General features: G+C 44.5%; 1 protein-coding gene across 3 annotated transcripts in view; it reads right to left on the bottom strand.

The window, feature by feature from the left end:
* The window catches only part of LOC311229372 (band 4.1-like protein 1), a 311906-nt gene that overhangs the window by 54121 nt on the left and 240908 nt on the right, over positions 1 to 16877 (bottom strand). For all 3 annotated transcript variants that reach the window (XM_084315458.1, XM_084315459.1, XM_084315457.1), the window contains 4 exons: positions 12088 to 12240; positions 7595 to 7692; positions 5988 to 6163; positions 1784 to 2025 (listed from right to left, as the gene is read on the bottom strand). In XM_084315458.1, the coding sequence (XP_084171584.1) occupies positions 1784 to 2025; positions 5988 to 6163; positions 7595 to 7692; positions 12088 to 12240 (669 nt within the window). The remainder of the gene's footprint in view (positions 1 to 1783; positions 2026 to 5987; positions 6164 to 7594; positions 7693 to 12087; positions 12241 to 16877) is intronic.

Genomic DNA, 16877 nt, shown 5'->3' on the forward strand with positions numbered 1-16877 from the left:
GGTCGTGATCAGACACTATGAGCATAAGCCTGTGAGGAGACGAGGAGAGGGTAAAGTTAGTTCAATCCTCCAGAGCCACACCAGCATCAGACCCCCTGGGGGGGGGGGGGGGTCAGCAGGCCTGAGAAGCACCGCTGTGCTGCACACGTCTCCATCTGGAGCGCTGCTGCGGTGCCACGTCCCGTATAGGGCTGATAGAGCCGTCTCTGAGTTGGTGATAAAACTCTTCACACTACAGTACCTTGTAACATTCTGTAAAATCAAAGGCTGTTAAATTTCAGTGGCTCGAGATGGCGCAGGAAACAACGGCCATTTCTTTTGGACATTATACATGTTGGGAAGGAAAGCCTGCACCGTGCTCACGCCTGCTGCTCAATGGTTCAACAGAACCATTCGGGGAGAGAGAGCGTCGTCGAAGTAACATCACTGGGCAGCTCAACGTGGGAAATGAATGGAGCATGAAATTTCAGCTAAATTAAAACTTAAAATACATATTCAGTAATAGTCAGAGCACCATTTTCTGGAAGATTAAAAGATAACCTAACCTGGGGCAGGTAGTGTATATCTTACAAAATGGTAGTCAGCCTGTTATTGAATCTGTATTTGAAGTTTAAATTTCACTGTTCACGTTAATTTCCTTGTTGAGTAGCCTGGCGAGATTCCAGTGATGACGACTGTCCCCACAAGGCTTTAAAGCGTGTTCTCTGTGAAAGGCATGAGTACAGTGCAGGCTTGTTCTAACATGTTGTAGGACCCCTGTTGTTCCCCTTTAAGACCCGTGCCTCTGGAACCCTGCTGGCCGCTTTGAGAAGTGACTAAGGGCCCGGGTCCACCTATCTCACATTTATGGGCGCAAGCGTCTTTTTTCAATTTATCCCAATGGGGAGAGAGCGTATGCGGCCGCATGAACCGCCTATAGTAAATGCGCTGCAGTCGGCTTCTTTTCTCAGCGCCTTTCAGCTTTTTTGTGCGGCCGCACACAGCGTTTAAAGTTGAAACTTTCAGAACTTTTCAGAGCGATGCGCTGGGCGCATATTCAGACAAAGGCTCGTGCAGCGTTTTTTTCTTTTTCACCGCAAGCGCTCCACCCCCAGTACTACCGGCTCACTGCCAGCGTTTTCAGCTGGAAATGTGAGCTAAGTGGACGCATGCCCTAAGACTGTAGTGGTCTTCACACCCCAGTGTTCCCAGTGTCCCCAATGTCCCATCACGATGCTGCGGCAGCTAAATGTTGCCTTTGACAAGGATCATAATGACAATCATAATGACGTCTTCATGGATCATAAACACACCTCCATCAATCGTACATACAGTCTAGACTCTACACTCTATCATCACTAGTCTTCAGCGACCTACTGTACAGTGTGATGCTAAAGATGGTTGTAACAAAGTATCTCTCTCAAGAGAAGTCTGCTCACTTTGCCACCATCTTCATAACGGCAACTAACAAGACTAACAACACCTGGCCTGATCTACACATCTACACATATACACATCAACACATGCCATTCAGTGGTTTCTGCCACAGAGGCCTTAGTTACCATGGCAACTACCGACGACAGAGTTCATTATTAATTAATCTAAGCATACATTTTTAAACTCACACGTCCACCTCAAAATTCCTCTGAATATCTTAGTTTTGTAGCAAGTAGTTGTTTGTTGTTGCTGCCATCTTTAGCATTACAAATTTCTCCATTCAAACAGTGGTCCGTCTCCGGTTGTAATGTGAATAACATAATCCAGCCCATGAGAACCACACCCTCATCAACCAGACATAGATTACCTTGATCTCCTTCTTTTTGCTGGGCGTGACGACCCCGTCTTCCTCCCTACCGTCCTCTATCTCCTCCACCCGCTCACGGTCCTGCTCCTCCTCTTCCTGGTCCTGGTCCTGGTCCAGACTGGGCTCCAGCTCCGTCTCCTGCTCGTCCCCGGAGGGGCTGTGGAGGCGGGGCTGCTGGCTGAGGCTGCGGTGTGACAGGCCGTCGTGGTTCTCACACAAGGTTGAGGCCGGATGCGAGAACTCTGCCGGTCAGAAAGAACAGCAGGTGTTACGGCCACAACACAATAAAACAATGGCTCAAATGATGTGACCATAGCATATAAAGGACACCACACTAAGTTGTGATTAACAATAATTTATTTAGAAACAAAAACATAGCCATATGAACAAACATACCCAAAATAAGGAGTGGGGAGGCCGGGCCAAAAATAACAAAAGTTGGGTCCACCCGGGGCCATCCACTATGTGGTCGTCGATGCCCGGGCTTCCCCCCCTAAACTACCAAAATAATATAATTCATACTCTAGCCTAACCAAAGAAAACTGAAAACTAGGCTACCCGACCTCCATCCCCAAAAGGAGAGAAATCAAAGTAAAAACCTGGAAACTAAGGAGAACTAAAGGCTGCTTAACAAAAATGGAATGTGTAGGAAGAGAGAGATGTATTCATATTGTGTAGAAGGGGTGAATGTGTAGGAAGAGAGAGATGTATTCATATTGTGTAGAAGGGGTGAATGTGTAGTGAAGAGAGAGAGATGTATTCATGTTGTGTAGAAGGGGTGAATGTGTAGGAAGAGAGAGATGTATTCATGTTGTGTAGAAGGGGTGAATGTGTAGGAAGAGAGAGATGTATTCATATTGTGTAGAAGGGGTGAATGTGTAGGAAGAGAGAGATGTATTCATATTGTGTAGAAGGGGTGAATGTGTAGTGAAGAGAGAGAGATGTATTCATATTGTGTAGAAGGGGTGAATGTGTAGGAAGAGAGAGATGTATTCATATTGTGTAGAAGGGGTGAATGTGTAGTGAAGAGAGAGATGTATTCATATTGTGTAGAAGGGGTGAATGTGTAGTGAAGAGAGAGATGTATTCATGTTGTGTAGAAGGGGTGAATGTGTAGTGAAGAGAGAGATGTATTCATGTTGTGTAGAAGGGGTGAATGTGTAGTGAAGAGAGAGATGTATTCATGTTGTGTAGAAGGGGTGAATGTGTAGTGAAGAGAGAGATGTATTCATGTTGTGTAGAAGGGGTGAATGTGTAGTGAAGAGAGAGATGTATTCATGTTGTGTAGAAGGGGTGAATGTGTAGTGAAGAGAGAGATGTATTCATGTTGTGTAGAAGGGGTGAATGTGTAGTGAAGAGAGAGATGTATTCATGTTGTGTAGAAGGGGTGAATGTGTAGTGAAGAGAGAGATGTATTCATGTTGTGTAGAAGGGGTGAATGTGTAGGAAGAGAGAGATGTATTTATATTGTGTAGAAGGGGTGAATGTGTAGTGAAGAGAGAGATGTATTTATATTGTGTAGAAGGGGTGAATGTGTAGTGAAGAGAGAGAGATGTATTCATGTTGTGTAGAAGGGGTGAATGTGTAGTGAAGAGAGAGAGATGTATTCATGTTGTGTAGAAGGGGTGAATGTGTAGTGAAGAGATAGATGTATTCATATTGTGTAGAAGGGGTGAATGTGTAGTGAAGAGAGAGATGTATTCATGTTGTGTAGAAGGGGTGAATGTGTAGTGAAGAGAGAGAGATGTATTCATGTTGTGTAGAAGGGGTGAATGTGTAGGAAGAGAGAGATGTATTTATATTGTGTAGAAGGGGTGAATGTGTAGTGAAGAGAGAGATGTATTTATATTGTGTAGAAGGGGTGAATGTGTAGTGAAGAGAGAGAGATGTATTCATGTTGTGTAGAAGGGGTGAATGTGTAGTGAAGAGATAGATGTATTCATATTGTGTAGAAGGGGTGAATGTGTAGGAAGAGAGAGATGTATTCATGTTGTGTAGAAGGGGTGAATGTGTAGGAAGAGAGAGAGATGTATTCATATTGTGTAGAAGGGGTGAATGTGTAGTGAAGAGAGAGAGATGTATTCATATTGTGTAGAAGGGGTGAATGTGTAGTGAAGAGAGAGATGTATTCATGTTGTGTAGAAGGGGTGAATGTGTAGGAAGAGAGAGATGTATTCATGTTGTGTAGAAGGGGTGAATGTGTAGTGAAGAGAGAGATGTATTCATGTTGTGTAGAAGGGGTGAATGTGTAGTGAAGAGATAGATGTATTTATATTGTGTAGAAGGGGTGAATGTGTAGTGAAGAGAGAGAGATGTATTCATGTTGTGTAGAAGGGGTGAATGTGTAGTGAAGAGATAGATGTATTCATATTGTGTAGAAGGGGTGAATGTGTAGTGAAGAGAGAGATTTATTCATATTGTGTAGAAGGGGTGAATGTGTAGTGAAGAGATAGATGTATTCATGTTGTGTAGAAGGGGTGAATGTGTAGGAAGAGAGAGATGTATTCATATTGTGTAGAAGGGGTGATGGCTGCACCTGTGAGGGAGAAAACAAAGGAGTGACCGATTTGCAATTGGGATCAATACACCCGTCATTGATTGTATGATCAATTAAGTGGGAGCGCGTAACAGCAGGCAAAGGTTGAATTATTCCAAGATCACGTGGTGGTATATATATTATGCCGGCATCCAAAATAGAGCCCCTGGTTGGATGAATGAACCTCAGGAATAGAGGAAAAATAACCCACATGTTCTTTTGCTCCAGCACACATTTATTTGACAACATTCTGAGCCTAAGGGCTCATCGTGAGGTCGAACTCGAGTATCATGGCACTATATAAAATCTGACAAGACTTTGCCCGTCACTGGGAATGACAGCACATGCCATGAACAGTGCATGCTCTTTTTCTTTTTTTCACGTGAGTTTTCAGCCAAGCCCCTACCAAGGGATGTGCATACGTTATGTTGCAATACACCCTGTTAGGGTTTGAAACCGACCTCAAACGCACGGTACAGACAGGTAGTTCAGAGTTAGCCAAATACTAGGGCGTATTTATTTTCAGAGTCAAAAAGGAGCAAGTAACAATCTTGAAACAAAGGGAGACTGCCTTCAGCAGAGTTATCTGCGGCTCTGCAGATCCTCTTGGTGTTCGAGGTGGGGAAACGGTGTTGACGCCGAAGCGGCTCTGCAGATACTCCCAGCTTCAACTCGAGGTGGAAAAGAGAGAGAGAGAGAGATAACAATAACAGTCCACATCACACAGAGGCAGTGCGGTCTCCTCCTCCCTTAGCTGAGTCCAGAATAAACAAAACGATATCTTCAGTGTTCACCACAACACACAATTTAGCTGAGGGTCAGTGCAAAACAAAAACGATAATCTTCAGTGTCTCTTCTAAACACACACCCCAGCTGAGTCCAGTGGAAGCAAAATGAAAATCTTCAGTGTCTCCTTTAACACACAACTTAGCTGAGTCAAGTGTAAGCAAAAATAGAACTCTTCAGTGTTCTTCAAAACACACAAAACAGAATAGTCCAAAAAGGGGTTTGGTTCAAACTCACCAAAGCGCAAGAGTAAAGCGGGTAAATGAGGCGCAGCTCAAAACGGGGGGACAAGGTCTTCACCAGCGGCAATCCACAGATGTCCTGGAGGGAGAGTAGACGAGGCACAGCAACGGGGAACAACAGGCAGAAACAGAAGTATTCAAAGCAGTAATACTCAAAACGACCCGACATCGAATGACAGAAGGTCCGAGTATATGAAGCCTCTGGAGCGCTGATTAGAACACACATCAGGTGCGTGATGGTAATTGATACTTGACCTAGAAGTGTGCGTTAGGCAACGGACCAATCATCACAGTACCTTAAGAAGCGTGTGGCGGGGAATGAACCAATCCTCACACACCCTGCCTAAAGCCTAGTAACTCTAATATCCTCCTTTGGCCAGGGGGCATTCTCCCCTCCTTTGGCATAGCGGTAGATGTTTGGTCTTATACGGTCCATCCCTGGTGTACCAGGGTTAAAATCCAGATTGGTTTCACATGTTTTCCCCCTTATTGATGTAAAAAAAAAACACACATGACTCAAAAGCCACAAATTCCTTTGACTCATGAAGCAACATAAATGTTTCCCAGACGCGCGTGACGACAGGTGATTATTGTATGTGTTAACGACGTAAAAGATCTTCCGTGTTGGCGCAATCCTCACCTCCATCCAAGCTCCGAGAGAGCAGGTACCTCTTGCTCGTGGAGCGCTCGAAGTGCGGAGCGGGCCGGTCTATGAGGGCGCTGGCCTGTCTGCTCTGGGCCTGGGTCCTGCCGCTGTACCGGAACTTGGATCCCATCACCAGGAAGCCCTTAGGGGGAGGCTCCGGAGACACCAGCCTACAGAACAGAAGGGATCTGAATTAAACATTATGATCTAATGAATAGCATTCATTACTTATGGCATGTTGGCAGAAGAGAGATGGATTCTTGTACGAGTGAATGGTATTAAATGAACCACCTGTGCACTTGCAGCTGAATAAAACTCAACAATTTATTTTTACCCCAGAAAATATGCAAATAGGGCGTCTGGGTAGTGTAGAGGTGAAAGCACACGCCTAGCACCAGGAGACCCGGGTTCGATCCCCGGGCAGCAGTACGTCCTTACTCTTTACACTCTCCCAGTGAAACTCTTAGCTGCCGACAGTAGGGCAGTGCAAAGAACAGGATACACACAGGGAATTGGTATAACAACTAAATTGAGGAAGAAATGGCCAAAATAAATCTAATAACAGAACACTATATGCTTCTTATCCCTTCAAAGGGGATTCTGCGAAGCCTCAGGTATCATAGAAACACGAGTCACAACCACAAGTCGTAACATGAGCGGGAAGATAATAAAATACTGGTGGAAATAGACCACAATCTGTCGCAGAACAGGAACAACATGAAGCTGGTGAGAGTTGTGATGAAAAACCTGCTGTAATCACACCAAAGGGTCCTCTGCGGCGGCAGCTACTGACCGGGAGATACTGACTGGTACCGGGAGCTACTGACCGGAAATACTGAGAGCTACTGACTGGTACCGGGAGCTACTGACTGGCACCGGGAGCTACTGACTGGCAAGAATAATTCAGTTATTCTTTTTAATAGAATGGATCATTAAAATCAAAGGGTATTGCACATAAATAGGCACTTCAGAATCTGAAGTTCAGATAATCCTTCAGAACGTTGATCGGCTCAGCTGACCGACAATAAATCAAACTGACACCATTCACCTCGTAGCCTATAATAACAGCATTGCATTGGCATATCAACCGGTTTTAATAAACAGTAGCATGTGCATCTTTTAGATCAATTAGGCTATGAAAATTAGGCTGCCTCTAAATATAAAAAGGAATTAAATAAGAATGGTTTGCTTCAATTTAAAAAAAAATATATATATATATATTCTACTCTGACATGAAAATCGAATGTGGAGACTGGCAACGACTTCGAAAATTAGAATATTCGAACTAATCCCTAACGCACGCACGCACGCACGCACGCACACACGCACGCACGCACACACGCACACACGCACACACACACACACACACACACACACACACACACACACACACACACACACACACACACACACACACACACACACACACACACACACACACACACACACACACACACACACACACACACACACTTGACCTCTGTGCCCAATATCAGAGGGTGGGGAAATGTTTGTGGACCGACCAACCGAAAGAGTGACCTATAGAGCTGCTGGTTGCAGCTACAGTACAAACGGTGCAGAGGATCAAGCGACTCTCTTACCTGAAGAAGGTGTGGTGCTCGATGCAGACCTTCCACAGCCTCTTGGCAGCTCTATGGTTAGGAAGCTTGAAGCCGATAGTACTTTCAAACTGTTCATACTGGAAGACAGTGAGGACACAGAGTGTTAGTTCAGGACACAGTGTTCATACTGGAAGACAGTGAGGACACAGAGTGTTAGTTCAGGACACAGTGTTCATACTGGAAGACAGCGAGGACACAGTGTTCATACTGGAAGACAGTGAGGACACAGTGTTCATACTGGAAGACAGCGAGGACACAGTGTTCATACTGGAAGACAGCGAGGACACAGTGTTCATACTGGAAGACAGCGAGGACACAGTGTTCATACTGGAAGACAGTGAGGACACAGTGTTCATACTGGAAGACAGCGAGGACACAGTGTTCATACTGGAAGACAGCGAGGACACAGTGTTCATACTGGAAGACAGTGAGGACACAGTGTTCATACTGGAAGACAGCGAGGACACAGTGTTCATACTGGAAGACAGCGAGGACACAGTGTTCATACTGGAAGAAAGCGAGGACACAGAGCGTTAGTTCAGGACACAGTGATCCCAGATACACACCAAGCACAAACAAACACTACACTCTGACACAACAAAGTGGTCCATTTAAGCTGTTCTGGCTCTCACTCGTCCTCACATCCATGCTGGTGCTTACAGGGTGCTGGTAAAACTCCCTCCGCCCTCAGCCTCCACCTGCATTAGTTCATTCCATTATCTAGATATTATGCTCTCTATTCTCTACGCTACACCGGCTCATTATTTCCTGTAATATTGACGGCATCACATCACCAGCGGGGGTTGTGTCTCTTAAGGCCCAAACGCGCTGAAAGCTATAATTGATGCACCTCATTTGATGCCTCTATGGTGCACTGCAGGCATCAGACTCTAAACGCCCCACACTACAGAACTAGCGCCAGGCTTGATCCACAAAGAATGGATTGCACGGTGCTAGTTGCACCCTACTTACAATTCATTATGAATTGAAAATGGGGGACCCTGGTCTCTGGTCTGCATCCCCTTAACAATTGTGTGTATTGAGCCTTACTGTATTGTACCCATTCTGCAATCTGTTAATACAATTTTCAATCAATCAAATTTGATTGATTGAAACTTTTATTAACAGATTGTAGAATGGGTAGAACCACTGTAAAGGTTTATGACATATTGAAAAAAGGCAGTGTATAAATACCCCTGTAAAGGCTTATGACATATTGAAAGACAGTGTATAAACACCCCTGTAAAGGTTTATGACATATTGAAAGACAGTGTATAAACACCACTGTAAAGGATTATGACATATTGAAAGACAGTGTAACTATAAATACATCTGTAAAGGCTTATGACATATTGAAAGGCAGTGTATAAACATCACTGTGAGTTCTAATGGCATATTGAAAGGCAGTGTACACCACTGTGAGATGACATGTTCAGGGCTTGACATTAACAACCGCCACCCGCCAAATACGGGTAGAATTCGGCAGTGGCGTGTAACTCCGTCACTATTACCAGCCACTTTGGCGGGTGACCTTTTTCCATTTCCCCATCACCGTGAATCCGCCCCTCAATTAATAGCGGGGGGGCATAATCCCACGGGACAATGCATTGGGAAATTGTGTCCCACGAGGACATCTACCCCGTGAATATTTGCATGCGGAATATGGGCACGCGCGTGGGAGCTTGCGCAAAATCGGCGAGGTCGTGCCCCGACCTTTTCCCGACGTTTTCGCTGATGGAAGTGCATTGGGAAATCGTGCCCCCCACCAAATTCTACCCCCGGGAGAAGTCTTGCGTCGATCCGTGCACAGGCACACGTGTGGGAGCTCGCACAAAATCACCCAAATCATTCCACGTCGCGCAAAACTTTTTTTTCAACGTTTTTGCTGATGGAAAGGCATTGGGAAGTTGTAGAACCGACCGAGATCTACCCCTGTGCATATTCTCGTGGGGATCGGAATACAGGCGCGCGCGTGGGAGCTCGCGCAAAATCGCAGTTGCCCCCCTTTGGCTACCGAGAGTTACTCCTGCCGTTTACCTGCGCTCTATTGCCTGCTTGTGGAGGTCAGGACACCTTGACCTTTGACCCCCCCCCATCCCATTTGGCGTTAGATGTTATTTTAGGACACACCACACTGACATTTTGGATTAGATGTTATTTTAGATGTTTCTATTCAAATAAAATCTTATGTCCAAACAAATGCATGCAGTTACATTGTCCAATTACCTATATTTATTACTTTTTGGGTGGGGGCGTGAGCATGGGGATTTTTGGCTGGTGAAAATGCTGAGTGGCTAGTGACTTTGGAAAACCACTAGCCACAGTGGCTGGTGAGCCAAAAGGTTAATGTCAAGCCCTACATGTGGACATAAATTACAGAAAACAAGACGACTGGAACAGACTGAACGGATTCATTTTACTGGAGGACATGGCCTCTGCAAATGTAGCTACCTGCAGCAGTACGGTCAGTCTGATATCCTTTATTGTATTTACATTATGGGAAAATGTGTGAAAATGAGCGTACCATCTTCTCCAGAGTCAGACAAGAAGATAGGCACCAATTTCCTATCCGGCTTAAGATGATATTTGGAACCATTCTGCCCTTGTATGCCCGTCCGTGCCAGTTAAATGCAGATCATTGTGACTGGAACTCAGGGGGAGGATCCAGCTTTTAGGTTAAAGGTCATTGTATGACTAGTTTTATGCCCGAATGATCATTGATTATTCTTACAAATGTGCATCCCTAATTCTGAGTGAGTGAACATTAAACTCTTTATTGAATCTATGTAATAAAGCGTGACTGTAGACCTTAGCCTTTTAATGGTCTTAACCACAGAAGTCCTCCCTGATATTCTACCCTACTATGCAATAGCTAAATGAAACAGGATAAAGAACAAGAGCAAGCTTGCTGTAATCTGATAGATGTATACAGTATATATATTTTTTTAACTAGTCAGTCAAGCTTGCAAGCTTGTTTAAACTGAATGAAATGTCCATCCCTGAATAAATTAGCTGCCTTTGCCCAGTCTCAGACTGCGGCCTCAAACAGTATTTTATTAACAGAAGGACTGTGCACACAAACAACCAATCAAGTCAGTTCCTCAAACAGCCTTGATCTGGTCGCTGGGTCCTCATTGATGCTCTCAAATCGAAACAAGTTGGCAGTTTGCGCTGCCATTTAAAACAAGTAATATACTTGAGAAAATGCACACGTCAGACACAGAGAGACATAGAGAGACACACACAAAGACACAGAGACACACAAAGAGAAACAGAGAGACACACACAAATACACAGAGACTCAGAGAGACACACACAGAGACCCAGAGACATACTGTACACACAGAGACACAGAGAGAGACAGCCAGGGGTGTGAACAGACAATTTGGGGGACAGGGGCTCAAGCTACAAAAAGGGCACTTAACCCACCAACACCCACAGTGTTCATATTTGCCACAAAAAAATGGCAGGGGCTCAAGCCCCCCTTTGGCCCTATCTGTGCACGCCACTGGAGACAGCTATAAGTGTACCATGGGCTACTGTGTGGAGCAGCAGGTGTGTTTATCGTATTGTCATTTACTGCATGAAAACCTCCATCCTGCTCTCCATGTGTGAGCGTGTTTAGATTGACATGATAACACGCTTCTAACATTCACAGCTGAGTAAATCGCTTTCCCATATTCCACAGTTCGCAGCTTCTCATCAGCACGGACAGCCAGTCCAGTCTGTAAAACAATCATTCTGCTCGTCACTCAGCGACGAACTGAACAGAGTAAATAAAGTTAAATCTGTTGATGCCCGAGTAAATGAATATGAATTACCACATGTTTATTTTTTCCCCGCTTCCAAATAAGCCCATCCTGGCGACGGGACGGAATGAGGCAGAGATCGAGAGAGACGGAGGATAACATCAGATTTCTCCAGACACTGGGAGAAAACAAGGAGATGGGGGGGGGGGGGGGGGGGTTATGCCTCTATATTTATACTTACTCTTTATCCCGCTATTCTGGCTGTGGATGTGGCTGCAGCTGGGGCTCGTTGAAGGGGCTCTTTATTTGGCCGCGTCACAGGCTCACTGTGGATCTCTGTCATTGGACTGGGCCTGGCCAGGGCAGCCTGTCACACTGGGACTCAGCGTGGAGGATATTCTGTATGCTGCACAATGCAACTAAGCAGGGCTAGACTTAGAAATCATGACCCCACTGAGGCTTTCTGCACACAGCCAAATGGAATACACATCCGTCTGTCCGTCCCCCCCACTGGTCGCGTTGCCAAGAGATGGAGTTGTCGTGGAGGGTTATGTCCAAGCCCGGATGTAATGTGAGGATTGTTTTTCTCATTCTCCGGGTCACTTTTGTTGCCAACAATCTACTACTAGAATTCTACTTCTATTCTATTTCTACAGAAGAAATATATTGTTTTGGAATCTTATCTGGGAAAACTAGCTTTGGCATATTATCCATTTAGCTTACCTCTCCGGGACGGATCTTGATGTAGAAGTTGCTCCTCTTGTAGGAGATCTTGAGGATCTTTGGCCAGGCGAAGCGGTTGATCCTCAGGCGATCGCGGTAAATCAGCAGGCCGTTGGCACAGACGCCCAGCATGATGTCAATCCCTTCTGAATCCTGTGGCCCGGAGACAACAAGAACATTGAGATGATTGTTAACAGGATGTAGAGCAATGGCTCTCAACCTTCTTCATGTCAAGGACACCCTCACACATTGATACACATTAGGACAACACATTGATACACATTAGGACAACTCATTGATACACATTAGGACCCCAGACATTGATACACATTAGGACCCTCACACATTGATACACATTAGGACAACACATTGATACACATTAGGACAACACATTGATACACATTAGGACCCCAGACATTGATACACATTAGGACCCTCACATTGATACACATTAGGAGGACCACACATTGATACACATTAGGACCACACATTGATACACATTAGGAGGACCACACATTGATACACATTAGGACCACACATTGATACACATTAGGAGGACCACACATTGATACACATTAGAGGACCACACATTGATACACATTAGGACAACACACATTGATACACATTAGGAGGACCACACATTGATACACATTAGGACCACCACATTGATACACATTAGGACCACCACATTGATACACATTAGGACCACCACATTGATACACATTAGGACCACCACATTGATACACATTAGGAGGACCACACATTGATACACATTAGAGGACCACACATTGATACACATTAGGACCCCACATTGATACACATTAGGACCACCACATTGATACACATTAGAGGACCACACATTGATACACATTAGGACCACCACATTGATACACATTAGGACCACCACATTGATACACATTAGGACCATCACATTGATACACATTAGGACCCCACATTGATACACATTAGGACCCCACACGATGATACACATTAGGACCCCCACATTGATACACATTAGGAGGACCACACATTGATACACATTAGGAGGACCACACATTGATACACATTAGGAGGACCACACATTGATACACATTAGGAGGACCACACATTGATACACATTAGAGGACCACACATTGATACACATTAGAGGACCACACATTGATGCACATTAGGACCACCACATTGATACACATTAGAGGACCACACATTGATACACATTAGGACCCCACATTGATACACATTAGGACCACCACATTGATACACATTAGGACCACCACATTGATACACATTAGAGGACCACACATTGATACACATTAGGACCCTGACATTGATACACATTAGGACCACACATTGATACACATTAGGACCACACATTGATACACATTAGGACCACACATTGATACACATTAGACTTTGTCTCAGGGACCCCCATCTGAGAAGATCATTCTGTGAAATTAAACGTACAGTATACCCCCTCATGAACCCCTGGCGGTCCCTGGAACCATTGTTGGGAACCAGTGATGTAAAGCACGGGTTCCCAAAGTCGGGGTCGCGACCCCCAGGTGGGTCACGAGCCGCTGCGGGGGGGTCGCCAGATAATAATAATAATAATAATAATTTTTTTTAATATTTGTATAGCACTTTTCATACAGAGGTTGCAGTTCAAAGTGCTTCACAACAGTAAAAAATACAGGCATAATCGGGCATAAAAAAGATAGACAGGTAGCAAGGTATGGCAAATCACAGTGTTTCACATTAGGATCTAGCATCCTAATAGGCTCTCCGCTTACAGTTTTCAGTAATGCAAATAATAAAAATAGTTTAAAATGATTCAGTTTAAAAATAGTCTAAAAATTATTAAATAGAACGGACATAAAAAATACAGGCATGAGCGAGCATAGCAAGGTATGGTAAATCATCCTAATCTAGCATCCTAATAGGCTCTCTATTCAGTAATACAAATAATCACAGTGTTTCACATTTGGAAAAATAGTCATCAGTAAGAAGTAAAAAGTGCGATAACCGACACATGAATTTGATAGGCAGTGTGTAAGAGTAGGCAGGGTAAGAATAGTGCAGGTAAGTACAAGTTGTGTCAGGATATCCCTGATGTTTCCTCTTGCCACAGATGATAATAATAAATTAAAAAAAGAAATGTCCAAGGCCAGGCCAGTGTTTCTAGTTGCACCAGCGCAATAGTTAGATAACCTAGGTGGGGAACAACCAGGAGATCACTGCAACTCACACAAGTTGGAGAACTATCTCTCTCTCTCTTGCTCACACACACACACAAAGGGACCCGCATGTGATTGGTGGAGGCGGGACCCTTACAAAAAACTGCTAATCATTGACACATGCTAGCCTGTAATAATCCCCCCCAGAAAAATCTACTTTGCATTTGATATATTGCAAATATATGCCATCACACACACTGGTATTTAAAGGGTTAGAATTATAAAATGAATATGTGGTGTTATGATCAGGGCTGAAGTTGAATAAAAGATTGTATTTTTTATCAATTACAAAAAAACTGAAAATCCATAAAAATCTGTGTTGTTGCTAATCATACATATGCTAGCCAGTTTTTTAACAATAATTTGTGATGCCATCACAAACACTGGCATTTAAAGGGTACAAATAAAAAAAATCCTGCACCAGAATGCAGGAAATGAAGTATTTGTAACAAAAACATTCCTGGTGGGGGACCCCCAGACCCCCTGCTTAAAAAGTGGCCTGACTGGGCTTTATTTTGCATTATATTTCCTGGCCTGAATGATTTCCCCAGTCCGGCCCTGGTTAAAAGCCTCCAATGCTTATTAGTGTGTGTGCGTTTGAACGTTTGCATGTTTCAACCATACATTTCCATTTATTTACCTCCTATAATAGTGGGGGTCGCGGCTCTCTGACACCGTTATTTGGGGGTCGCGGCCTAAAAAGTTTGGGAACCCCTGATGTAAAGGATGAACCGGTCAACCGGTCATGTACTGGATGAACCGGTCATGTAAAGGATGAACCGGTGATGTAAAGGATGAACCGGTGATGTAAAGGATGAACCGGTGATGTAAAGGATGAACCGGTGATGTAAAGGATGAACCGGTCATGTAAAGGATGAACCGGTCATGTAATGGATGAACCAGTGATGTAATGGATGAACCGGTGATGTAAAGGATGAACCGGTGTTGTAAAGGATGAACCGGTGATGTAAAGGATGAACCGGTGATGTAAAGGATGAACCGGTGATGTAAAGGATGAACCGGTGATGTAATGGATGAACCAGTGATGTAATGGATGAACCGGTGATGTAAAGGATGAACCGGTGTTGTAAAGGATGAACCGGTGATGTAAAGGATGAACCAGTGATGTAAAGGATGAACCGGTGATGTAATGGATGAACCGGTGATGTAATGGATGAACCGGTGATGTAATGGATGAACCGGTCATGTAAAGGATGAACCGGTCATGTAAAGGATGAACCGGTGATGTAAAGGATGAACCGGTGTTGTAAAGGATGAACCGGTGATGTAATGGATGAACCGGTGATGTAAAGGATGAACCAGTGATGTAAAGGATGAACCGGTGATGTAAAGGATGAACCAGTGATGTAAAGGATGAACCGGTGATGTAATGGATGAACCGGTGATGTAATGGATGAACCGGTGATGTAATGGATGAACCGGTGATGTAAAGGATGAACCGGTCATGTAAAGGATGAACCAGTCATGTAAAGGATGAACTGGTGATGTAATGGATGAACCGGTGATGTAATGGATGAACCGGTCATGTAAAGGATGAACCGGTCATGTAAAGGATGAACCGGTCATGTAAAGGATGAACCGGTGATGTAAAGGATGAACCAGTCATGTAAAGGATGAACCGGTCATGTAAAGGATGAACCAGTCATGTAAAGGATGAACCGGTCATGTAAAAGATGAACCAGTCATGTAAAGGATGAACCAGCCATGTAAAGGATGAACCAGTCATGTAAAGGATAAAACTTTACTCAAAGGGGACATGCATTATAAATGGCTTTTTCAGTATTTACCATTGTTTTATAGCAATAGGGGTTAGTATCAATTGGGTCTGTGTCTCCATTACCATATTGACTCATCAGTCTAGTCTCGAGTTCACGAGATCTTCCCTCACTCAACTAAGCCGTTCTGATTTGACGGTATTCCTGACGTAAATAGGGTACTGATCTGCAGTAACGCCCCCTCTATGGTTGTAGTGCAGTGTAACCCGACACTTCCTCAAACGGGAGCGAGAGGGAGAGAGAGAGAGAGAGAGAGAGAGAGAGAGAGAGAGAGAGAGAGAGAGAGAGAGAGAGAGAGAGAGAGAGAGAGAGAGAGAGAGAGAGAGAGACGGCGGGAGGGACTGCAGAAGTGTGTGTAAATGTGTGTGCGCTATCTCTCTCCCTCGTCAGGGACACACACAAACTTGACTGTGTGTGTGTCAGGGACGTAGGCATAGTGTAACCCGACACTTCCTCAAATGGGGTTTGACAGGCAGAGAACGAGCGAGAGAGAGAGAGAGAGAGAGAGAGAGAGAGAGAGAGAGAGAGAGAGAGAGAGAGAGAGAGAGAGAGAGAGAGAGGGACGGAGGGAGGGACTGCAGAAGTGTGTGTAAATGTGTGTGTGTGTGTAAATGTGTGTGTGTGTGTGTAAATGTGTGTGCGCCATCTCTCTCCCTCGTCGGAGCATTACACACAAACTTGACTACGTGTGTGTCGGGGACACATCTCTCCTCTCTCTCTCTCTCTCTCCCTCTCTCTCTCCCCTCTCTCTCCCTCTCCC

The sequence above is a fragment of the Notolepis coatsorum genome (assembly GCF_963971535.1).
Source record: "Notolepis coatsorum genome assembly, chromosome: 6".
Classification (NCBI taxonomy): domain Eukaryota; kingdom Metazoa; phylum Chordata; class Actinopteri; order Aulopiformes; family Paralepididae; genus Notolepis; species Notolepis coatsorum.